The 25645-nt window shown below is 49.3% G+C and overlaps 1 protein-coding gene across 1 annotated transcript in view; it reads left to right on the top strand.

The window, feature by feature from the left end:
• Positions 1–25645, top strand: part of ADAMTS2 (ADAM metallopeptidase with thrombospondin type 1 motif 2) — a 245032-nt gene that overhangs the window by 198037 nt on the left and 21350 nt on the right. The window contains exons 10-13 of the mRNA XM_047083060.1: positions 344–457; positions 17646–17791; positions 21135–21310; positions 21972–22105. Of these exons, the coding sequence (XP_046939016.1) occupies positions 344–457; positions 17646–17791; positions 21135–21310; positions 21972–22105 (570 nt within the window). The remainder of the gene's footprint in view (positions 1–343; positions 458–17645; positions 17792–21134; positions 21311–21971; positions 22106–25645) is intronic.

Below are 25645 nucleotides of genomic sequence, written 5' to 3' on the forward strand. Positions count from 1 at the left end.
CCTCCTAGCCACCAGCCACTCGTACCTCGGCCAGAGGGATGCCCACCAGCCTTCCTGCCAGGTATACTGACTCCCAGCTGTCTGTCCAGACTCCATGGCAGGTGCAGGGGCCAAGGACTGGAGGCTGGGGAGGCCCCTCAGCCACCACAGGGACAGGAAGCAGCTACTGCATGCTGGAGGTTGTCACAACCTCAGAATCATACAGAGCTCAGGGTACCACATGTGGGCCACCATGGGCCACCAAATCATGCCTGACTCCACCCTGTCCAAGAGGACCCTGGGGGACCCTAAGGGACCTGCAGTGGGAGGCAGCCTGGTGAGCTGCCCCTGCTCTCTCTTCTAGTTCCGGACCTTCGACCCCTGCAAACAGCTGTGGTGCAGCCACCCTGACAATCCCTACTTTTGCAAGACCAAGAAGGGCCCCCCCCTGGACGGGACCATGTGTGCACCTGGCAAGGTGAGTGGGAGCAGAGGGCAGGCAGTGTGACATGCCCAGATCTCCAGGAACAGGCCCTGCACCACAGGCGGAGCTGGGTGAAGGGTCTTCTCCAGGCACCCCTGCCTCCTTCCTAATAAATCCTCACATGTGACACCAGAGTTTCTGTCCTCTCCACTTCGAACCCACTATTTCTTCTGTCGGAGCAAACCTGGTGTCTCAGAGTTTCTCACTGTGCTCCAAGCACCCCCCAACTCAGGAATCCCTACTCTGAGGAGCAGTTTCAGGGTTCTGGCAGTCTTCTGTCCCCCCATGGACACTGTGGGTGACTGGGTCACTTCACTTTAAGGCCAAAATTGGGGGTTGGTGACACCTGGGTCCCTAGCCCCAGCATCATCAGGCTTAGCTTAGCCTCTCCATCCCCGGGGCCTCTGTGTTTGCCCCCTGGTGGGCACACTTGTTCCCTTGAGGTGGCTCCAGGCTCCATGGCTGGCTGCCCCGGCACCTGCCAGCAGCCTCAGACCCACTTCCCACCCTCCAGCAACTTGACAAAAGATGGGCTTTTCTTACCTTGTCCTTTCTGCCGAAACTCTGGGCTTGGTTCTCACAGGCTCAGATGAAATCACATGCTCACTCTTCAGCAAATCACTTGCTGAGGGCTGGCTCATGCAGGGGAGCCAAAGCGTGGGTGACAGACCACTGATGACAGACCATGTGGGCTCAGCCCACAGAAGCCCTGCAGACCTGGTGGTTGGGGATGGGGAGTGGGGAGTGCCCGCAGCACCTGTGCCCCAACATCAGGCCTGTAAAGGCCCCCAAATCGTCCAGGCCTGAGGTCCCTCCATGCAGGCCTTAAATTCTGGCTACTTGTAGTTCCTGGTAGAGCTTCTTCAAGACACAGATTTCTAAGCCCACTCTTAAAGATTTTGGTTTAGGGTAAGGACCAGGAATTACTTTTGTTTTTGTTTTGTTTTGTTTTGTCTTATTTTTAAATTATTTTTTAATTTTTAATTGTACTAAATTTAGTAATTTAGTTTTTTAATATTTGCCCTTTTAACCATCTTCTACAATTCCATGGCCTTTTAGTACATTCACAGTGTTGTGCACCTGTCACCATTATGTAGTTCTAGAACTTCATCACCCCAAAGGGAGACCCCATTAAGCAGTGACTCCCCTATTAAGCTGTCTCCAGCCCCTGGCAACCACTAATCTGCCTCTGTCTCTAAGGATTTTCCCATTCTCAAATTCCACATGAATAGAATCACACAATATGTGGCCTTTTGTGTCTGGCTTCTCTTGTTGAATGTTATTAAGGTTCGTTTGTATTGTAGCATGTGTCAGTGTTTTATTCCTTTTTATGACTGAATAATATTCTACCTCATGCTTAGACCACAATTCGTTTATCTGTTCATACATTGATGGACATTTTGATTGTTCCCACCTTTTGGTATTTGTGAATAGCGCTGCTATAAACACCTGTGTACAAATTTTTGCTTGAAGCTCTGGGAATTGTTGTGGTTTTTTGTTTTTTGTGTTTTGTTTTGTTTAATCAAAATTTATTTATTTATTTTCAGGAAGAGAATTTAGTGATTCATCACTTACATATAACACCTAGTGCTCATCCCAACCAGTATCTTCCTTAGAGGCCATTACCCCTTTAGCCCTTCCCCCCACCCAACACCCCGCCAGCAACCCTCAATTTGTTTTCTCTATTTAGGAGTCTCTTATGGTTTGTCACCCTCTCTGTTTTTATCTTATTTTTGCTTTATTTCCCTTATGTTCATCTGTTTTGTATCTTAAATTCCACAGATGAGTAAAATCATATGATATTTGTCTTTCTCTAACTGACTTATTCTGCTTAGCTAATACACTCCAGTTCCATCCATGTTGTTGCAAATGGCAAGACTTCATTCTTTTTCATTACTGAGGAATATTCCATTAAATATATATACCACATCTTCTTTATCCATTCATCAGTCATTGGGCATTTGGGCTGTTTCCATACTTTGGCTATTGTTGATAGTGCTGCTATAAACATTGGGGTGCATGTGCCCCTTTGAATCAGCATTTTTCTATCCTTTTGATAAATACCTAGTAGTGCAATTACTGGGTTGTAGGGTAGGTCTAGTTTTAATTTTTTGAGGAACGTCCACACTGTTTTCCCAACCCCATTTGCTCAAGAGACTCTCTTTTCCCCATTGGATATTCTTTCCTGCTTTGTCAAAGGTTAGTTGGCCATACGTTTGTGGGTCCATTTCTGGGTTCTCTGTTCTGTTCCATTGAGCTAAGTGTTTTTGTGCCAGTACCATACTGTCTTAATGATTACAGCTTTGTAATACAGCTTGAAGTCTGGAATTGTGATACTCCAACTTTGGTGTTCTTTTTCAGGATTGCTTTGGCTATTCAGGGTCTTTTCTGGTGCCATACAAATTTTAGGATTGTTTGTTCTAGCTCTGTGAAGAATGCTGGTGTTATGTTAGGGTGGGAACTGGTGATTTGTAAGAGTGCGCCCAGGTGATTTGGCAATGCCCCCAGACTTCACGAGCTGTTAGAAGTTCGAGGTGGGTTGTTGTTAGTAATACGCCAGGGATCTCGTAAAGCCAGAACTGACCACATAGCCCTCCTCCTGCACAGGAGCTCAGTGGAGGGAACATGGGCCCAGGAGCATTTGCCACATCCCTTATGACCAGCTTTGTAAACACTGAGCTGGGGGCTGAGACTAGCTAGCATGGCTTCCTGCCCCATCCGTGTCCTTACTTTCGACCCGTCCACCCTGCACAGAGAGAAGGTGGATGTGGTGGGAGGCAGCCCTGCACAGGCTTTTACCCCACAGGACCCCCCAGCCGCTGGGAGAAACATGGGCCAGAGAATGCCTGCACTTCCAGCCAGTCGGCCCCCCTTTTCTTGTGAGGAGGGTGAGGGGAGGTGATGTCTGGTAAGGAAGGTGCCCAGATGTGGCCAAAGCGCTCCTCCTCACAGAAACCACTGACCTGGCCACTGCCCTTCCTTCATTTTAGGTGGTGGGACCCTGGTTCGTTTAGCCCAGTAAATAACATTACATTCTGTTTGTTAAATAACAGAGCAATGCTGAAGGCATCCAGGGCAGAGCTGGGGCTGGGGTCAGCCCACCCTGGTTCACAAGAGCACAGGGAAAACTGACCCACATCAGGGATTCTTGGTGTGTGTGGAGGGGGTGGGTGCAGGGACACAGGAAGAGGCAGGCGCACCTCCTGGGACCTATCACACTCCTCTGCCTGTGTGTGTTTGTATGTTGCAGTCTTAGTCATTATTGCATGTAATTTTTTATTTGGGAGGCAGCCCTCCCTTACCTTCCCCTTTCCTGCAAAACAGGGGAGTGAGGAGGGTGCAGGCAGAAGTCTGGCCTCATTGGAGAAATAGCAGGACATCTCAGGGATGGGGAGGCATGGCTGTGAAGTGTTCAGCTGTCCCTTTCCCTCTGGCCCCAGCACCACCACCACCCCCCCCTCCTGCAGGGAGTGACAGAGCTTAGGCTCAGGACACAGTGTGGCCTCCTAGGATCCTCATTGTCCACACTCTCCAGCAGCTCATCCCAAGCACGTTGTCCCCTCTTGGCCTCCACAGCCAGATTATGCCCCTGCTTACTCAGTGTTGTGTATCCACCATTTCCCAGAGACAGAACAATCCGTACCTACATTCCACACACAGGGATGACCTAGAGAGAGCAAACAAACGAACCACCCGCCCTCCACCCTCTAGGTTCACAGCGAGCCTGCCCTGGGTCAGAATCTGTGAGGGCCGGGTAGGCAGGGGATGTCAACAGCACCCTTGGGGTCCGGGGCCCCGTGCCTCAGAGAGATGAAGCAGAGAGGATCAAGGTGGGGAGGAGCAAGGGCCAGTGGTGTATGGCTCTCCCATGGAATCAAGAGGTGGGTTTGGCTGAGAGGGGAGAGGGGAGCGTGTTGCCCTCTGACAGAGAAGTGGGCAGTGGGCCTGAGCATCAGTCTGCTTGGTCAGATTCATTCATTCATTCGTTCCTTCACATTCACTGCATGTGTCTTGCCCCTCCACCTCCTTCAGACCTTACTGTCTGTGGCGGTCAGCCATGAACATGAAGAGGCAGTGAGGATGGGGCTGGGGAGTGGCCAGTTGGGGAACCCAGAGAGGCTTCCCAGTCAATGACCCCCACTGACGCCCGAAAAGTGAGAGGAGCAGTCCAGGTGGGAGACGGTGCAGGGCGGGAGCCTGGTGAGGAAGGCCAGGGAGGGCAGATGAAACAGGGAGGACTTGTGTTTCATAGTACAGTGTATTTACATAAAATTTGATGTGGAGGAAGTCCAAGAGATCAGAGAAACAGTTTGTTTGTCATGGATCCCGAAGGAAGGGTTCCAGGGGGCCATGCTCCGAAGTACCAGGGTGGGTCAGGTTAGGAGGCAAAGCATGGGAGCAGCTGTGGTTTCTGTAGAAAGGAACAGGTGAGGCAGGGTAAGCAGGCTTGGGATTGGTCAATGTGAATAATTTCAGTGGGCAGGAGGGACTGATACCTCTGGTATCATCCAGTACCTTTCCCTGGGGGGTGATTCGAACAGAAGGTGACCTTGAATGTGAGAGTCTGATAGAGGAAGTGTTTGGGTCATCAGCTCTGGATTATTGGTTGGTTTGCATTTAAAAATCCCGCTACTGGGTGAGTTGTTTACTATCCTTAGAAACTGGCTAATCCTGGAAGGGGCAGTCCCTTTAAGGGTCAGCAGGGGTCCAGATGTCAAAGCATCAGAATCCAGGAAACAAAAAACTTGGTGATTACCCATGGCTCCCCAAGAGGCTACAGTGACAGTCTGTCCCTGTCGTGCCCTGTTCAGGGTGCTGGCAACGTTGCTCAAATCTGCTGCCAGACAGGCACGCCCTGGAGCAGAGACAGGCCAAGCACAGAAGGTCCTTTCAGGTGCCCTCTGCCCCACAGGCCAGGCTGGTGGGCTCACCTTGCCCTCCCTGATTGAGCCAGGGTTGTAGCAGAGGGGGGTCAAAGATGGCTCCCACCTCAGCATGTTGGCAGGAGAGAGTCCTCCAAGTGCTCTCACATTGACACACAGCATCTTGGGGAAGCAACACCCACTCTCCGTTTTCATGAATTTAGTTTCAGAGACACGGGCCTGGTGTAAGGGCCCCATGATGCCCCTGTGTCATGCCTCATGTTTCCCTTGCACAGCTGAGAAGGGGCAGGCAGGCATAGTGACAGGGGCAGCCCAGGATCTGGACCCAAAAGTTCAAGCCCTGGGTCTCCTTCCTCACCATGTGACCTCGGGCATCCTTTCTCTTCTCGGGCAAGTCACCTAAGTGTCCAGCTCACTTATCCTCACAGGCTCCTGGCATGTGGTACCCACCTGGCACATGCTGGCAGGTAGAGGAAGGCTGAGGACCGCAGTGGTTCAGAAATGCTAACCGTGCACTTCCCTGAAATAGGCAGTCTACCTTTCAGGCTTTCAGAGCAACCCAGCAGAATTCCTGGCCCCTGCCCGGATGCATCAGTGTTCTCCACGGTATTATCCTGTGAAGCAGCTCCCTTGGATTTGTCACAGGCCCAGGATTCACTCAGGACAGGTGGCTTTGTGCTTTTAAATGTTTCAGCCTCTCTGTTGTATGAAATATTTGTAGGCATTTAAACATATGTTTATAAAGCATTTTAATAACCTTAAACATGTTTTTTAAAATAATAGCACTGAGGCATCAGAGTATGAAATTGTTCACGTGGGGTGATGTCAAATGCTCGTAGTCATTTAGGAGGAAATAAAACAAAATATTGGAAGGATGTCTTCTGAGTGGTGGAATTAAGGGTAGTTTTCCTTTATTTCTGCCTTGCTTCGTGTTCTCTACAATGCATGTGTATTGCCTCTGTGCATTTGGACCCAAGTTTGTGGGAGAGGTGGCCCATCACAATGTGGGATGTTCTGAGTTGTCCTGAGCCCAGCTTCCTATTTCCAGACTTGGCACCGATTTGTCCCACCTAGCTTCCTATTTCCAGACTTGGCACCAATTTGTCCCATAGGGACAAGGGGACCACTGTCTGGCCTCCTCCATCCTCCTGGTCCTTGGTGCCCTTGACCAGCAGTGACTTGGAAGTTGGACCCCAGTCACAGCCTTTAGAGATGCCAGGAGCCCTCACTCCCTCTGTGTCTGAGTCAGCTCAGGGTGCTGTAACAAAAATGCCATAGACTGGGGGATTCAACAGCCAACATTTGTCTCTCCCAGTTCTGGAGGCTGGAAGTCTGAGATCAGGATGCCAGACGGGTCAGGTTCTGGCGACAGCTGCAGAATGCCATCTGCCCTTGCTGTGTCCTCACGTTTCAGAGACAGAAATAGTCTTTCTAGTGTCTTTTTATAAAGGTGCCAATCTCATAAGGGGCTTCACCCTCATGACCACCAGGTCATGTGATGGGTCTAATACCATCACATTGGTGCTTAAGCTTGAACATAAGAATTTGGTAGGATGCAAACATTCATTCCACAGCATCTTCTTACCTGGGCCCTCTTCCCTGCCTGCCAGCCCCACCTTGCACCACCAGCTGGGGGGCCACCAGCCAGTGTTTCTGTGGGTTCTTTCCTTCTCTTCAATGATTGAGTGAGGGGCACTTTGGGGTAAGATATGAGGTAACTGTGGTCTGGAAGGTCATGACCAGCATCATTGGTGGCCTGCAGACACATCTGCCTGACCCCAGGCTTGCCAGCTGTGCACCAGCCTTATGATGGTGGAGCCTTTGACTGCTTGCCCAGACCCTGGGAAGGAGAATCTGGAGAGTGGAAGACTCTGTCTCACCTCACAAGGGCTCACACTGGTATGAAGGCAGGTCTGGGAGTCCCTTGGTAGGTTAGGAAGGGTGAGAAGCCTATGGAAGGAAGGAAGGAAGGAAGGAAGGAAGGAAGGAAGGAAGGAGAGGGAGAGAGGGAGGGAGAAAGGAAGGAAGGGAAAGAAGAAGGAAGGAAGGAAGGAGAGGGAGAGAGGGAGGGAGAAAGGAAGGAAGGGAAAGAAGAAGGAAGGAAGGAAGGAAGGAAGGAAGGAAGGAAGGAGAGGGAGAGAGGGAGGGAGGAAGGAAGGAAGGGAAAGAAGAAGGAAGGAAGGAAGGAAGGAAGGAAAAGAAGAAGGAAGGAAGGAGAGGGAGAGAGGGAGGGAGGAAGGAAGGAAAGGAAAGAAGAAGGAAGGAAGGGAGGGAGGAAGGAAGGAAGGAAGGAAGAGAAAAAGGAAGTAAGGAAGGAAGGAAGGGAGGGAGGGAGGAAGGAAGGAAGGGAAAAAGGAAGGAAGGAAGGGAGAGAAGAAGGGAGGAAGGAAGAAAGGAAGGAAGGAAGGAAGAGAAGAAGGGAGGGAGGGAGGAAGGAAGGGAGGGAGGGAGGAAGGAAGAGAAGAAGGAAGGAAGGAAGGAAGGAAGGAAGGAAGGAAGGAAGGAAAGGAGGGAGGGAGGGAGGAAGAAAGGAAGGAAGGGAAAGAGGAAGGAAGGGAGGGAGGAAGGAAGGAAGGGAAAAATGAAGGAAGGAAGGGAGAGAAGGAAGGAAGGGAGGGAGGGAGGGAAGGAGGAAGAAACGAAGGAAGGGAAAGAGGAAGGAAGGGAGGGAGGGAGGGAAGGAGGAAGAAACGAAGGAAGGGAAAGAGGAAGGAAGGGAGGGAGGAAGGAAGGAAGGGAAAAAGGAAGGAGGGAAGGGAGAGAAGAAGGTAGGGAGGAAGGTAGGGAGGGAGGAAGGAAGGAAGGGAGAGAAGGAAGGGAGGAAGGAAGGAAGGAAGGAAGGAAGAGAAGAAGGGAGGGAGGGAGGAAGGAAGGAAGGAAGGAAGGGAGGAAGGAAGGGAGGGAGGGAGGAAGGAAGGGAGGGAGGGAGGAAGGAAGGAAGGGAAAAAGGAAGGAAGGAAGGGAGAGAAGAAGGGAGGGAGGGAGGGAGGAAGGAAGGAAGGAAGGAAGGGAGGGAGGAAGGAAGGGAGAGAAGAAGGAAGGAAGGAAGGAAGAGAAGAAGGAAGGAAGGGAGGAAGGAAGGAAGGAAGGAAGGGAAGGAAGGAAGAGAAGGAAGAGAAGGAAGGAAGGGAGGGAGGAAGGGAAAAGGAAGGGAGGAAGGGAGAGAAGGAAGGAGGGAAGGAAGGAAGGAAGGAAGGAAAAGGGGAAGGAAGGGAGGGAGGAAGGAAGGGAGAGAAGAAGGTAGGGAGGAAGGGAGGGAGGGAGGAAGGAAGGAAGGAAGAGAAGGAAGGAAGGAGGGAGAGGGAGAGAGGAAGGGAGGAAGGAAGGAAAGGAAAGAAGAAGGAAGGGAGGAAGGAAGGAAGGAAGGAAGGAAGGAAGGAAGGAAGGAAGGAAGGAAGAGCTGAGGCAGGCTCCCAAGCAGAGATGTGCACAGGGGTAGGGGAGGCAGGCATGGGTTTGTCTGAGAGAGGAGAACCAGGAGGGAAGCGTGGCAGTGACGTGGGTACAGAGTTGGCAGCATGGCTCCCTAGGAATGGACTCTGAGACAGAGATCCATTGTGGGCATCTTCCTGGGGAACGCCTGCAGGATCACGTCTGTGGAAAGAGTGAGGCATCAAATAGCAATATGGCCACGTTATGGGTCTCAGCAGACCCCACCCAAAGCTCTGGGCTGAACTTTCAGACCTGTGCCCAACTTTGACCAGTGGTTGGCTGTGGCTATTCCCAGGAAAGAGGCATGACTCTGGGCTAGGCAGCGCTCTTTGGCTGAGGGCATTTCCTGGAGAAGGACTCAACTGTGAGCACAGACAACCAACACACTTCATGGCTGGGGGAGCAAGAGCCTCAGTCCTGAAGGGGGATGTCTTTTTGGCATCTGCTGCCCTGGGTGTGGGGGAAGGAAGTGGAGTGTTAGGCTTCCTGAGCAGCAGCATTTGCAAAGTCTGGGAGGGAAGCAAGTGTGGTCTGTCCAGAGACCAGTCAGTGTCTGGGTGCCTGGCATGGTGGTGGGCAATAAGGCAGGAGGGGCGAGTAGGAGCCGGTCATGCAGGGCCAGGCTAGGCTAAAGAGCTAGTCTGAATCCTGCAGCAGCAGGAGCCTGTGGAAGGTTTTGAGAGAAGAGCAGAGGTGAATCCACCATGAATCTTAGGATGCGTGTGCTCCAGCACCTCATACTTCCATTGGGCCCCTTACGATGTCATGTGTTCACATGGTCATGTGTTTTCGTAAAGTTTGCAGAAGTAATTTAACTGTAATCAATTAAGATCACTTCTCTTTTCACATCCCCTTCCCCTCCGATATACTTCTTGCACCGGCAGTAGAGTGGCAATGCGTGCTCCGTGGCTTCGACTAAGGAGAAATTGCATTTGAAGTCTGTTTACTGGCTTGTGTATGTGGTCTCAGTATCTTTCGTGTCCAGTTAAGTTACTGACTGTAGCTGTCCAGGGGCAGGAATAACGTCTAGAGACGCTCTGGCCACCACCACGTCAATTCACTGTGGAATCTGCGTGGTACGCAGCTCATGGCCCTCAGATCATTGCAGAAAAAGTGGCTCAGCTATACCTGAGGGCACAACGGCTTCCGTATTGGCAATAGTTTATGTTTGCTTCTGAGGTTTATCTTGCAGACAGGCTCCTTTAAACACAGATCCAACTTGGGTGTTTCTTTAAAAAGGCTAAGTGTAACCAGATGGTCTGCTTGTTAAAAAGCTGTCCACGCCTCACAGCATATGGATTTCAAAATATAAGAGGTGCTAAAATAAATTTTCAGAGACCAGGAGAGAAAGCTGAGTGCAAATGGGATGCAGAAAGTTTATTCAAAACGTTGATGAAGCTTCAATACACCAGTTGAACTGCAACTTTGAAAGTTGTTTTGGAACTCTTCGGTAAAAAAATAAGGGAGAAATTACAGACTTCTGATTTGGACAGATGCATAAAGGTACCATCTTTTGTCATTTTCAAATTTATGTATTAAATAAAATTCAGATAAAAATTAATAGAAGGCAAGAGGAGGAAAAGGAGTAAAGAAATCAGGAGAAGTAATGCCGACTTCAAAAATTTAACTGTAGGGGAACCTGGGTGGCTCAGTCGGTTGAGCGTCCGACTTCAGCTCAGGTCATGATCTCATGGCTCGTGGGTTCGAGCCCCACATTGGGCTCTGTGCTGACAGTGTAGAGCCTGGAGCCTGCTTCCGATTCTGTGTCTCCCTCTCTCTCTGTCCCGTTCACACTGTCGCTTTCTCTCAAAAATAAATAAATGTTAAAAAAAAAAGTTTTATCACAAAAATTATTTGTAACAAGAAAAGGTTTCAGATCAAACCCAAAGCAGCCATTCATTAGGAGGAAGAGATAAATATCAAAGGGAAGGAACAGACAGGCTCTTGAAATGTTTGACATTAACTGGATTCAGTTAATGAAGAGGGGTGAATTTGATGAGCACATTGGAAAAGCATTTAAACTTCTTTCTGACTTGACATGAAATGTTGACAACATCAAAGACAACATGAAGCTCAGAATATTACCCCTGCAATAAGTAAGAATGTCAACAGGAACTGTTACTGAGTGTTCCCAATTCAGAGAGCGTTTAAAATCAGGCTGAGAGACCAGGTCACGATCTCGCGGTCCGTGAGTTCGAGCCCCGTGTCAGGCTCTGGGCTGATGGCTCAGAGCCTGGAGCCTGTTTCCGATTCTGTGTCTCCCTCTCTCTCTGCCCCTCCCCCGTTCATGCTCTGTCTCTCTCTGTCCCAAAATAAATAAAAAACGTTGAAAAAAAATTAAAAAAAAAAATCAGGCTGAGAGAGAAAACTTGAAATGCCCTGAAATCCACATCAGAAAACAAACTGGATAGCAGTGTCTCCAGATTTGATCATCTCAGTGTTCCCATTACACCACCAATAGCTTATCTAAATTATCAATAATTTAAAAATGAAGGGGAGCTGGGTAGCTCAGTCAGTAAGTGTCAGGACTCTTGATTTCTGCTCAGGTCACGGTCTCACGGTTCATGACATCGAGCCCCACCTGGGGCTCAGCACTGACAGCACAGAGCCAGTTTGAGATTCTCTCTGTCCCTTTCTCTCTGCCCCTCCCCACCTCAAAATAAATAAATAAACTTTAAAAAAAAATAAAGAAAATATTTCCCTCAACCTGCTCAAACCAGGATTAGCAAGCTGTCACACACAGACCCATGCTTCCTGCCACCTGGTTTCCTCCCCTCCCCCACCAACAGCTTCATTAAGATGTGATTCACATTTAAAATCACCAGTTCGTGGTTTTCTGTATATTCACAGAGTTGTGCAACTATCACCACGATCAAATTTTAGAATATTGTTGTCACTCCCCAAAGAAGCTGCGTACTGGTTAGCAGTCTCTCTGGTTCAATCCTCTCCACTCAGCCTCCACCACAGTCCTGAGCAATCACTAATCTACTTTCTGTCTCTGTAGATTTGCCTCTTCTGGACATTTCTTATAAACGGACTCATATAATATGTGTCCTTTGTTCCTGGCTTTCTTTAATAGTATAGCATTCCTAAGACTCATCCGCGTTGTAGCGTCTATCTATGTTGTAGTGTGTGTCCGTACTTTATTCCTTTTAGTGGCTAATAATCCATTGTGGAGATAACACTGTGCTTTATTTATCCATTTATCATTCGATGGGCATCTGAATTGTTTCTGCTTTTCAGCTCTTATGAGAAATGCTGCTATGAACGTTCCTGTATGACTTATGGGTAGATGCGTCGCTTTTCTTGGATACGTACCTGGGGGTGGAATTGTTGAATCTTACCGCAGCTCTCTGTCTCACGTTTTGCAAAACTGCCAGACCAGTTCCCAAAGCAGCTGCACTTTTTTTACATTTGAGCTAGCATTGTTGTGAGGGTTCTGATTTCTCCACATCCTCCCTGGAACTTGTTGTACTCTGTGTTTTTCTTGGATGTGGATGTGAAGTGTTACTTTGTTGTGGTTTTTTTGTTTTGTTTTGTTTTTTAGAGAGAAAGAGAGCATGTGCATGCTTGCATGAGTGGGGAAGGGGCAGAGGGAGAGAGAAAGAGCGAGAGAGAGGGAATCCCAAGCAGGCTCCACACTCAGCACAGAGCCTGATGCAGGGCTCCAACCCACAAACCATGAGATCATGACCTAAGCCGAAATCAAGAGTCAGATGCTTGACGGACTGAGCCACCCAGGCACCCCCTTACTGTGGTTTTGATTTCCCTAGTGATGTTGAGCATCTTTTCATCATGTGCTTAGTGGCTGTTCATATATATATATACACACACAAACATACACACACATATATGTGTGTGTTTCTTTTGGGGGGATAGATGTCTGTTCATTTCCTCTGCATATTTTCTAATTGAGTTATTCATCTTTCTATTATTGAGTTATAGGAGTTCTTTATATATTCTGGATACAAGTCCCGTATTGGGGTTATCAGATGGATCATTTGCAAGCATTTTCTCCCATTTTGTGGGTTGTCTTTTCAATTTCATGACAGTATCATTTGAGGCACAAAAGGTTTCAATATTGGTGAGATCCAATGTATCGGTTTTTTTTTTCTTTTGTTGCCTGTGTTTCTAGCGTTGTATCTAAGAAATCATTGCCGTTAGGTCAAGAAGATGTATTTCTGTGTTGTATTCGGAGTATAGTCCTCACATTTAGGTTTATGATCCATTTTCAGCTGATTTTTTTGTGTGAGGTGTGAGATAGGGATCCAATTTCATCCTTCTCTGCGTATGGATTTCCAGTCATCTCAGCACCATTATCAAAGAGACTTTTCTCTTTCCATTGAATCATCTTGTCATCCTTGTTGAAAACCAACTGACCACATGTAAGGGCTCATTTCTGGAGTGTGCATTCTGTTGCATCAATAGATTTGTCTTTCCTTATGGGAGGGGCACATGGTCTTGATTACTGTAGTTTTGTACTAAGCTTTGAAGTAGGGAAGCATGAGTCATCCTACTTTGTTCTTTTTCTTTTTTTTTTTTTCCTAAAGATTTATTTATTTTTGAGAGAGAAGAGTACAAGTGGGGAAGGGATAGAGGGTGGCAGGTACAGAAGATCTGAAGCAGGCTGCACACTGATAGCAGTGAACCCGATGCGGGGCTCAAACTCATGAGCCGTGAGATCATGACCTGAGCCAAGTCTGATGCTCAACTGACTGAGCCACCCAGTTGCCCCTACTTTGTTCTTTTTCAAGATTGTTCTGGCTGTTCCCAGTCCTTTGAGCTGTCAGAATGGCTAGAACCAAAAAAATAAAGAAATAACAAGTGTTGGTGAGGATGCCCATGTCAATTTTAGGAGCAGTTTCTCAATTTCTGCAAAACTCCAGTAGGGATTTTGATAGGATTACATTGAATCTAGAGTGTCGACATACTAACAGCCTGACCCATAAAATGGGATGTCTTTCTTTTTATTTGGATCTTTATTTCAACAGTGTTTTGTAGTTTTCAGTGTACATATTTTGCACTTCTTTGACTCCATTTATTACTAAGGTTTTTTCTTCTTTTTGGTGCTATTGTAGATAGATTTTCAGTTTTGCATTCAGTTTATTCATAGAATAAAATTCACGGAAATAACAATTGATTTTTCTATATGGATCTTGTGCGCTGCCATCTCACTGAATTTCTTTATTGGATCTAATAGTTTTTTAGCAGATTCTTTAGGAGTTTATATAAGATCATGTCATCTGCAAGTAGAGATAGTTTTACTTCTTCTGTTCCAGTCTGGATGTCTTTTGTTTCTTTTTCTTGGCCACTTGTCCTGGCAAGAACTTCCAGTACAATGTTGATTAGAAGTCTTTATTTTATTTTATTTTTTATAATTTACATCCAAATTAGCTAGCATATGGTGCAACAATGATTTCAGGAGTAGATTCCTTAGTGCCCCTTACCCATTTAGCCCATCTCCCCTCCCACAACCCCTCCAGTAACCTTCTTTTGTTCTTCATATTTAAGAGTCTTTTATGTTTTGTTCCCCTCCCTGTTTTCACATTATTTTTGCTTCCCTTCCCTTATGTTCATCTGTTTGGTCTCTTAAAGTCCTCATGTGAGTGAAGTCATATATTTGTATTTCCCTGACTGACTAATTTCACTTAGCACGATATCCTCCAGTTCCATCCACATAGTTGCAAAAGGCAAGATTTCATTCTTTTTGATTTCCAAGTAATACTCCAGTGTGTGTGTGTGTGTGTGTGTGTGTGTGTATATATATATATATATATATACCACACCTTTTTTATCCATTCATCCATTGATGGACATTTGGGCTCTTTCCATGCTTTGGCTATTGTTGATAGTGCTGCTATAAACATTGGGGTGCATGTGTCCCTTCGAAACATCATACCTGTATCCCTTGGATAAATACCTAGTAGTGCAATTGCTGGGTCGTAGGGTAGTTCTATTTTCAGTTTTATGAGGAGCCTCCATACTGGTTTCCAGAGTGGCTGCACCAGCTTGCATTCCCATACCTACATCTCTCCTACCAACCAACGTGCCAGTGGTAAATTCCCATAGAAGTCTTGTTCCTGATCACGGGGCAAGCATTCATCCCTTCATGATTAAGCATGATGTTAGCTGTGTGTATTTCCTCGATGTCCTTTATCAGATTGAGGAAATTCTCTTCTGCTCCTTGTCAAGTGTGTGTGTGTGTGTGTGTGTGTGTGTGTGTGTGTGTTTTCAGGAAAGGATGTTAGATATTGCCAGATTTCTTTTTTTGAGTCTTGCAGCAATCATACAGTTTGTTCTTTATTCTGTTAATATGATTTATTACACTGATTTGGGGCGCCTGGGTGGCGCAGTCGGTTAAGCGTCCGACTTCAGCCAGGTCACGATCTCGCGGTCCGGGAGTTCGAGCCCCGCGTCAGGCTCTGGGCTGATGGCTCAGAGCCTGGAGCCTGTTTCCGATTCTGTGTCTCCCTCTCTCTCTGCCCCTCCCCCGTTCATGCTCTGTCTCTCTCTGTCCCAAAAATAAATAAACGTTGAAAAAAAAAATTTATTACACTGATTTATTTTCAGATGTTAAACCTGCATTCCTGGGTAAACGTCACTTGGTCATGGTGTATAATCTTTTAATATGATGTTAGATTTGGTTTGCTAGGGTTTTGTTGAGGATTTTTCCATCTGTTTTCATAAGAGATAAAGGTCTTTGTCTGATTTTGGTATCAGACTAATGCTAGCCTCAGAGAATGAATAGGGAAATTTCTTCCTCTTCTATATTTTGGAAGAGTTTTTAAAGGATTGGTATTAATTTTTCTTTAAATGTTTGGTAGAATTCACCAGAGAAACCATCTGGGATTGGGCTATAATTTGTGAGAAGTTTTAAATCACTAATTTAACCTCTTTGCTTGTTATTCATCTGTTCTGATTTTCTATATCTTATTAAGTTGGTTTTGGTAGTCTGTGTTTCTTCTAGAAACTTCTAGAATTTAAATTATTCTTTGGTGCCATTTGCTTTCAGCCTGAATAACTTCCTTTAGTATTTTCTTATGAGGCATCTTGCTAGCAACGAAATCTCCCTGTTGCTGTTTGTGTGGGAATATTTTTTTCACCTTTATTGTTGAGAGCTAATTTTTCTGGTCATCCTTGATTAACACCACTGCCTCTGGCCTTCATTATTTTGTTTTTAATATTTTTAAATTTTTTAATGTTTATTTATTTATGGGAGAGACAGAGTGTCAGTGTGGGAGGGGCAGAGAGAGAGGGAAACACAGAAACCGAAGCAGGCTCCAGGCTCCAAGCGGTCAGCACAGAGCCCCATGTGGGGCTCGAACTCACAGACTGCGAGATCATGACCTGAGCTGAAGTGGGACGCTCAACCAACTGAGCCACCCAGGCACCTCTAGTAGACATTCTTGAATAAACTTCTCTATTTGTTGTATCGACTTTAGAACAATTTCCAGATACTTTGAGTGGTTGTTAAAAAACAAAAAAGGATTTTCACCAGTTACGTGGTTATCCTACTGAGGAGAGAGTTCACCCGGCTCCTCACAGGTCCACTGTAGATGTTTCTGTTTGCTGCCTGTTTTTGTAAACAGAGTTTTATCAGAACACAGTCCATTCACTTATCTGTTGTCGGTAGCTGTGTTCATGCCCCAGTGGCAGAGCTGAGTAGTTGCAACTGAAATCATGCAGCCAAAGTAGCTACTGGCCCTCACGGAAAAAGTGTGCTGAGGCATGGCTGCGTTATCTTTCTATTCTCAATACGGAAAACAGTTCCGCTACAAAATGACATCTTGAAACTGGATGACAGCCGGGGTGCCCGGGGTCTGTTCAGCTCCTGTTCGTGAACCTGCGGTCCAGGTGTCCTGTGAAGAGGAAATGGACGAGTGTGCCATCAGAATTCCAGGAAAAGGAGGCGCCTGGGTGTTGGTTAAGTGTCCGCCTCTTGGTTTTAGCTCAGTTCGTGATCTCATGGTTTCCTGAGTTCAAGCCCCACATGGGGCTCTGTCATGGGGCTCTGTGCTGGCAACACGGAGCCTGCTTAGGATTCTCTCCCTCCCTTGCTCTTTGCCCCTCCCCCACTGACACTGTTTCCGTCTCTCTCAAAAAAAAAATACTAAAAAGAATCGCAGGAAAAGTTATGAAAAGTTGTGACAGTCAGTGAATCTGAAAAAAAAATCATTGTTCTCTGCTTCCGGTTGTTTGTGGTACTGGACCCTTTTAAATTTTTAACTTTTTGTGATGGCTTTTCTTATCCTAAGTCAGTATTGCATTTCCTATCTGATTTAGTATTTTAAATTTTGTAATCTTTTTCCCTGAAATGGCCCTGAATTACGTAAGCGTCTTCCCCGTGGCAGGCTGGGGAGCGGTGTGACCAGATTCATGCTGTGGATTTGTGTTCCCTGAGCTCAAGTGTTCTACTCACTGTATTCCTGAATTTTTAGCATGTCAGCTTGTCAACTGACCTTCATTTCCATTATATGTCCTTGAAGTTGCCTTTTGTACGTAAACAAGTAGATCCTGTATGTCTCTGGAGTCACTGGCTTGACCTGCCGGTTGCATCTTTATGAAAGGGCCTGGTGTGGGCTTCACGTGGGGACATGGTGTGGGGCAGGCTCTGGCGGAGGGGACAGCAGGCTGGACAAGATGTTGAGGATGGCTGGGAGACCAAGGCGGTGGTCAGGGGGGAGGAGGGTGTCTTTCACCTCGCTGCACCTCCTGATAGGGCTCTGACTTTCTAGGGAGAGTAGGGTCTGCTCTCTCTCAGAACCTCTAGAGCCAAACCAATCTCAAAGGAACTGCAGGTAGAAAGGTATGGGGTGTCTGAGTGGCCCTGGAGTGGTGGGTCATAGGAGTGACCTTCTTTCTTTCAGCACTGCTTTAAAGGACACTGCATCTGGCTGACGCCTGACATTCTCAAACGGGATGGCAACTGGGGCGCCTGGAGTCCGTTCGGCTCCTGCTCACGCACCTGCGGCACAGGTGTGAAGTTCAGGACCCGCCAGTGTGACAACCCACAGTGAGTTGGCCGCGTTGTTTCGCGCCTTCCCGTGTGGTAGCTGAGGTCCCCAAGACCCCTCCCTGGCTGACCCTGTCCTGCAGGGTTCCTATGGCTGCACACCACTTGTGCAGAGGGTGTCCTCCTCACCATTCATGGGACAAAGCAGAGACTCCTAGAGGGGAAGGTCATGCAGCCTGCAGTGGCCAAGCCAGGCCTAGAGGCTTGGAAACCTGGTCTCCAATTCTCTGGCCTGGGGCCATTCCCCCAACCTGGCCCACACCCTCTTCTAGACACCAGCTTCCTCTGCCCTTCTTGGTCAAGGGCATGGAGTAAGGTATCATAGAGACAGGGAAATGGGCATAAGGAGGAGGGCCCTCATGGGCTCCAGGATGCTGGGAGCCTGAGCAGGGGAACCGCTGTCTGCAGTCAAGCAAGAGGCAAGGTCAGGGACATGCCATTGCAGGCATGTATGGTACAGATCACCTAGGGAGGCTGCCCCTGGGGTCTGCCAGCTCCCACTCCCAAATGGGCTCCTCCTCCTGCCTCCCATGCAGACCCAAGGCCCTGTGCTGTGTTGTCCTCCCCCAGGGTCCTTGAATCTCCCCCGTTATACCCCCACTCTGTGAAGATCTCTCAGGTCTGTGCCCTTCCTTATTCACGCCCTCCTCCACCTTGCCTCACCCATGGTGATGTGCCCATGGGCCCCTGCAGCTCTGTGAGGCTCGGGGTGCATCAGTGAGCCCCGGGCCTCAGACAGCCTACCTTGTAGGTTTATTGTGGGTGCACGTGCAGTAATGTGGGCTGAATCCCGCCCCCCTCCACGTAGACAACAGTTCACTCAGGTTTCCGTCTTCCCAGGGAGGCCCTGCTGCTGCCAGGGGACATGTGGCTTTTGTCTCTTTCTTTGGCCTTTTCAGTATTTTAAAGATCTCAATTCTCCTGAAAATACAACAAATCTGGAATTTCACGTAAAAAAAAAGAGAGAGAATCTTATTTCCAGCTTTCAGACTTTCAAAGCTTCCAGCTTTCATTGCAACACCAGGCCCAACTACAGGCTAGCGGTGAATGGCTTCCGGAGCATCCAGACCCAGCCATCTTCACTCACGTCCTCCACCCACCTGGACCCCCTCGATGTTTGGGGGTGGGCCCCAAACCCTAAGCCTGAGTCCTAGGCTCATCACCCTTCTCTGGGTTCTACCATGGTCTCAGCAGGAATTGCATATGACTTTATGTACATCTGTGTTTTTCTCAGGGGCAGGTGTTTGGCTTCACATCATCTTCTCAAAGGAGCCTGTGACCCCCAAATCTAAGCCCTGCAGGTCTCTGAGGCCCGTCTAGACCCTGGTCTCTGCAGCATTTTTGGTTGCTCTGGTTGGCCAGGCCCTGAATTGGCCCCTGGGGTGCCAGAGGGGGCCACCAATCTAGGCTCTGGGGAGAGGGGTCAAGTCCACATTGGTCAGGAAGGGACCCACGACCTGGAGTCCAGCATTGGAAAAGCCAAAACCTCAGGGTCACCTGTGCTTAGGGCCAGGAACTCCAGCTGGTGCTTGGAGAACCCTAAACCTCATGCTTCTGACTAGCTCCTACCCAAGGGCTTCAGGCCCCATCCTGGTCAGGTGCAAAGTACCCTATCCCCAGCTCCTTTCAAGCACCCCTGGGGCTACTATACCTGCCTTGGGATGAGATTCAAGATTGACAAGACAGGAAGTTAGAACCTCAGAGGCCCTGGGGTGCTGGGTGAAGACAGCAAAGTTCCCGTCTCCTGGCACGGCCCTGGGGGGAGCTCACACAGGTTCAAGGCTGGGGAGGGGGGCTCCACGTTCTGTCCTTCTCCATCTGGGCACTCGAGGGAATTTTTACCCCTCTGGCTGCCCCAGCCTCCTTGGTGGTAGCAAGGGACAGGGCAGCAGTGACAGGAGCTGTCTGCTCACACAAGCTATCATGCCCGGAGATTAGCCAACCCCTGCCTGGTGCCGACACTCCCTCCACATCAGTGACTGTCAGACAGCGTGGATGCCTCGGCAGGAACTATGAAAACTGTTTACATCACCATCAGTGGGGGACCCGGGTAGCTGCGGGGGGCCAGAGCACCTCAGAGCCCCTGGGCTCCACACAGCCTGTTTGTCAGCACCTCAGATGGGCCCCACAGGCCTCCCTTTCATGCATTCTCCAGAGGGTGACTGTCTGTCCTTGTGGCTCCCTGCGCTGCTCCACAGCCTTTCCTAAATACTGGGGCCAGCGTGAAGACACCTGCACAGTTCACAGCCAGCCCTGCTCGCTGGACCCAGTCCCTCTCTGTCACCGGCTCTCCCCACTTTGTGACTGCAAAACCACAGGCAGTCTAGCATCTGACTCTTTGCTTGGTCTTCCTCCCCGACCACCCCTGAATTCTCCAGCTCACTTTCTGGTTCAAAGTTAGCATCGGTTTCCGTTGGAGTCAGTAGGCCTCCTTCTTGCTGTTTCCCAGACAGTCGCTGGGAACTGGCTTCCCACACCTGCACCCCCTCCCGGTGGTGCCCTCATTGGTGTCCTTCTCTGCGGTCCCATCAGTGGCCCTGGTGTGAATCTCAGAGCTGCTCCTCCTTTTCACCCTCCCCATCCAACACTGAGGTTTCTTCTCTCCCCACACATTTCTTGTATCATTCTTTCCATGGACTTTCCTCCAGAACGTGGCACACGAGGAGGGCCCTAGGGGAGTCCCTTTTGTTGTCCACTCTGCTGTGCTGCATGTGGCTGCACTTACCACCCCGCCACATGCACAGAGCATGACCTTTGCCCGAGTCTCAGGTAGGACCTCGGGTCCTGCCACACCTGGCAGATGGCAGCCCTGAGGCCCCCAGCTCCTCTGGGGGTGCGGTCCGCCCCACTCCATCGCCCCGCCTGCCAGAGGCACCTGCTGGCCCACAGCCAGAGCCTTTTCTGATCTTTGCCGTGTGTGAGGCCAGGCTCTGTGGATGAGCACTGCTTAGAGTCTCTGAGGTGGAGGAAAGCCAGTGAACCCAGTGTCCACTGCATGCCTGACCCTTGTTGAGAACTCGTGCACGATTGTGCGGTTTCAGATTCTCTGGTTTCGTGCACGATTCTGCCCGGCTGTGAAGGAGACTCCCCCAGCTCTTCCATCTTGAGATTAATGTCCCAGTAATGGCAGAACCTTAATAGCCAGTCAACATCCCACTGTTGGTGCATAGTCATGGTGACAGGAGCTGGGCGGTGGGAGGGCGCCCTGGGGCCCAGCTAATGCTCCTGCGACAGGGCAGGGCTGGGTCCCGTCACTCTGTGGAGCTGCCCCCCCCCCCACACCTGAGACTATACCTCTCCTCCTGGTGGCACCGAGCTGCAAGGCTTTCGCTTTCTTTTCCAGCCCAGCCAACGGGGGTCGCACCTGCTCTGGCCTTGGCTATGACTTCCAGCTGTGCAACCCCCAGGACTGTCCTGACACCCTGGCTGACTTCCGCGAGGAGCAGTGCCGCCAGTGGGACCTGTACTTCGAGCACGGTGACGCCCAACACCACTGGCTGCCCCACGAGCACCGGGATGGTGAGCCCCCAGAGATAGGGCCAGCGGGTGCTCAGCTGCTGGGTCCGGGGCACTGGTGGGGCACAGCTCACACCATCCTGTGCTGCTCATGCCACCACGGGCAAGCCACTGGCTATGCCAGGCTATCAGTGGAGCCCACCCTAACCGCCGTAGCTGCCAGGGCCAGTCCTGGCATTTTAAACTTATAGCTCCAGTTCCTTCTGGGCCTTGGGCAGGGGTGGGCGGGCGGTGGAAACAGGCCTGCTGTGCTCTCTCCACCCGTGTGTGTGTTACCCCAGCCCAGCGCCTGCCACAGGCCCGATTCGTACAGTCCAGAGAGTGGGTGCCAGAGCAGACAGGGTCCCCCTCTTGGAGGGGGCATGCAGTCTGGAGGGAAAGGCTGTCAGAGTCTCTGGGATCAGCGCCAACATCAACCTGGCTCTGTTGGGAAAAGGTCTTCCCAAGTGCAATAGCCCAGGGTCAAAGGCTCCAAGACAGACACACCAGGGGGGTTGAAGCCACCTGCCTCCTTTCGCTTTCTGCCCCAGTCCCAGGGGCAGAATCCTAAGAAGACCCTCGAGGGAGCTTCTCCCTTGCATGGTGCTTCTCTTGAGCAAACCTGGGAGGAAAGCGAGGGGTGCAGCCAGCCTGCCTCGCCAACACCCCACTGTTTCCCTTCCAGCCAAGGAGAGATGTCACCTCTACTGCCAGTCCAAGGAGACCGGGGAGGTGGTGTCCATGAAGCGTATGGTGCACGATGGGACACGCTGCTCCTACAAGGATGCCTTCAGCCTCTGTGTGCGTGGGGAGTGCAAGGTGAGGGCCGTGAGGCCAGCGGGGGGCAGGCATAGCTCAGGGTGTCAGCTTTGTGGGGTTATTGGGTGGTCTGAGGCTAAGCGTGCATAGTGTCAGAATCAGCGCCTGGAACAAGGTACATCCTGGAGGTAAGACTGAGTAGGCACAACTGATTGTAGGGTCACAGAGGTTGACTTCCTTCTTGTCTTGCTGAGAGATGAGATCTGCAAAGAATTCTCCAGCAGAAAGCTTGGTGGAATACCACAGGCACCCCAGCCAAAGGGGGTGAGGCCAGAAGAGCAAGGAGGTGGGGTACGGGGCCACTGGACCTGTGCCCAGGGCTTCTCTCCACCCACATGACGCCTTAGCCCACTGGAAAAGAGGCTCCTGTCTGATGTAACGGCTGGGCGGCCAGGCTTTGCAGTCTGCTCAGGTGGTGAAGCCAAATCCTGAGAAACAAAGAACAGTGTCTCCTTAATTCCCGCAGGGTTTTCATTAATGGAGGTGACTGAGTGACCCACAGAGAGGTCAATGCCTGTGAGGAAGAGTGTGTTACTTATGTTTCCTGAGGGAAACTATGCAGGGCCACATGGGGAAGCACCAGATTTGATCGGGAGGTAGAAGGGAGTGGGGGGCAGCTTAAGCCAGAGCTTTTACTGGCGCTTCCTTGGAAGAGGCAAGACGGAGCAGGAGAGACAGTTGAGGATTAGTTAGTATGAATAATCCAGGTAGGTTCCGGGCTGTAGGGGTGGTCCCTAGTTTCCTGGTACCTGGCCTTAGGATGATTTCAGGCAGGGGAAGGATCAGCTTGGTGCGTGAGAGGCAGATAAAGGGAGTGATTGCTGGATTGTCGGTTTACCTATGAAAGACGTGCCCCTACACCAGCCCTTTGCTGTTTCCAAGAATCAGCATGAGGGAGGGGCAGCCTCTTCCTAGCCAGTATGTTCTTAAAGATGTCAGAGCACAGTTAGAAGAATTTCAGAAACATGACTAACATGAGCCATAAGCATCATGCACAATTGAAGAACAGACTTAAGTATTTCATTGATTAATGGAGATTTTGAAGGAATAACAGTAGGATGATAAATTTTTGCATCACTTGAAATATATATATGTCCACCTATGTATATGATCATATTGCAAATGTTAGAAAACAAAGGAGACAGAAGGACTGGAACCACACAAAAGTTGTGGGCAGCAGTAAGATGAAATACCGAGTCCTCATGATACACGGGGATGTGCAACCCTTCTTCTGAAAGAATCTCATACTGGGTCAAAAATAATATCCATAGTGGATGCTGTTAATTAGGGAATATCCAAACGCAATGACTCAGGAAGGTGGAAAGTGAAGTGACAGCAGAAGACGTGTCAGGAGAATAAAGATGTACGCGCGTGCGCACACACGCACACGAAGCAGGGAATGAAAAAAGTATCCAGGATTAAGCGAGGCCCATGGGGTCATTTTGTTTTGATAAAAGGCATAGGCCGCTACCCTGAGAAAGTAATAGCATGCTACCGAATATGTCACCCAAAAATGGCACTGAGAGAGGCAGAGATTGAATTAGCTAACATCTTTCCTGATCTGATGACTCACACATAGGATTTCATCACAGATGGGGAGGGAGGAAACTGCACCTCGTTAGCTCTGCACCCCTCCCTGTGTGACAGATACCCCAGCACCTCTACCAGTGTCTCCCACCCGGTCTTGAACCAAAGCACAGTCCAGCCGAGAGACCTCTCTGGGAGTGGACTTAGCCGGCAGCAGCCTCACAAAGCCACTCAGAGACATGAGCCATCCCCAGCCTGAGCGGTTAACCCTGGTAGGATCTCAAGCGAGATTTCAGGCCCACATGAGGACCGTGGTCTTCATTTGCCATTTCTACTCTGTTAACCCTTTCTACTCTGTCCCCATGTCATTCTCCCCCCTAGCTCACACCGCTGAATGTTAAAACAGTGTCTCCTGAAGGTCTGTGGACACTTGTCAGACATGGAGGCTCCCCGAGCCGGGGACGGCGCTCGCCTGGGCCTGGTGGTCGTGCCACCTGATGAGCCGACTGGCAGGTGCCCACAAAACTGCTCCTCTAGATGGCAGGCAAGGGCCTTGTCCTGTCTGCTGTGATTATTAGACAGACCTTGGTTTCAGAACTAGCAAAAGATGGGGAAATAAATGTGTCTGAGAATTAAGCAGATAATGACAAGCCATTTTAATATATCTCAAGTTCTGACAGATCAAGCAGTAAATTTATTCTGTTTTCCTTTTGCTCACCTTCTGGGACTCTCAGAACAAAGTCTCAGTTGGAGCAAGTCCTTTAAAATGTAGCACGCTGCTTCCATTTTTCCTCTGTCCATTTAGCCTCCTTCCCTTCCAACCAGCTGAATTTCTAAATTTTTTTAAGTTTATTTATCAATTTTGAGAGAGAGAGAGAGAGCTGGGGAGGGGCAGAGAGAGAGGGAGAGAATCCCAAGCAGGCTGTCAGTGCAGAGCCCGACTGACACAGGGCTCGAATCCATGAACCGTGAGATCGTGACCTGAACCGAAACCAAGAGTGAGACACTTAACTGACTGAGCCACCCAGGTGCCCCTAACCAGCTGAATTTCTTTTCTTTTCTTTCTTTCTTTCTTTCTTTCTTTCTTTCTTTCTTTAACCAGCTGAATTTCTAATTCGTGTATTGGGTTGTGCACAGGCTGCACGCCTTTTTAGAAAGAGTACATGAGCCAATAAAGAGCTTCTAAATCAGAGCTGGTTCTCATATGGGCTTCCAAGTCCGGGAGTCTGGGAGATCGCCTTCCCAATGCTGCTTGGCTCCCTGGCACTGGTGCACATCTGCGTTGGCACCCACTTGCCTCTATGTCTCTGAGGCTTTTTGTGTCTGGTTTATTCTGTAGGAAACTGAGCAGTGACCCCCTCAAGTGAGAGGCTGTGGCAACCCTTCTTCCAGGGAGTGTATCATCCTGGCCTGAAAGAGGGTTCTCCTCTCCCCTGCTCCTTCCCTGAGGAAGGCAGCCTGTGACTGTTTGCAAGGACCAACTCCTTCCACCCAGTGACAGCCCCCACAGGCTGTGTCACAGACGTGTCACAAATGTGGAAACAAACTCTGAATTGGATCAGTGTGCCCCCTGAGACTATACACCTAGAAATGGCAGGTGCATCTCTCAGCTCAGGCTTCTGCACCTGTAAAGACTCATGTTTCCATCTGGTCTCCACCCCTCCCCCAGTAGATCACATTGTCTTCCTTTGCTAATTTTCCCCCCTCAGGAATTGTTAAAATAAAAACCAGCATGTTCATTGTATTGATTGTTTTTCACCTTGCTCACTTCCAAAAACTATTCCAGAGGCATCGTTGGATATAAAACCAAAGATCATTAACATTTAGCCACACCTTCAAAAATGATCATGAACCACTGCTCTGTAACTCTCTGTGGTCTAGAGACCCTGTCCTTAAAGGGCCTTGTAAGACAAAAGTCAGAAATCGAAGAGCAGAGGGAGAAGTGGGTTTCTCCAGAGGCAGGTGGTAGGATGACCTTGAGGGGGAAATTGGCTCTGAGCTTCCTGGCATCCT

Source organism: Lynx rufus, unplaced genomic scaffold, assembly GCF_022079265.1.
Source record: "Lynx rufus isolate CCGP_SWC_20201006 ecotype Redwood Valley unplaced genomic scaffold, mLynRuf1.p SCAF_1, whole genome shotgun sequence".
Lineage (NCBI taxonomy): Eukaryota > Metazoa > Chordata > Mammalia > Carnivora > Felidae > Lynx > Lynx rufus.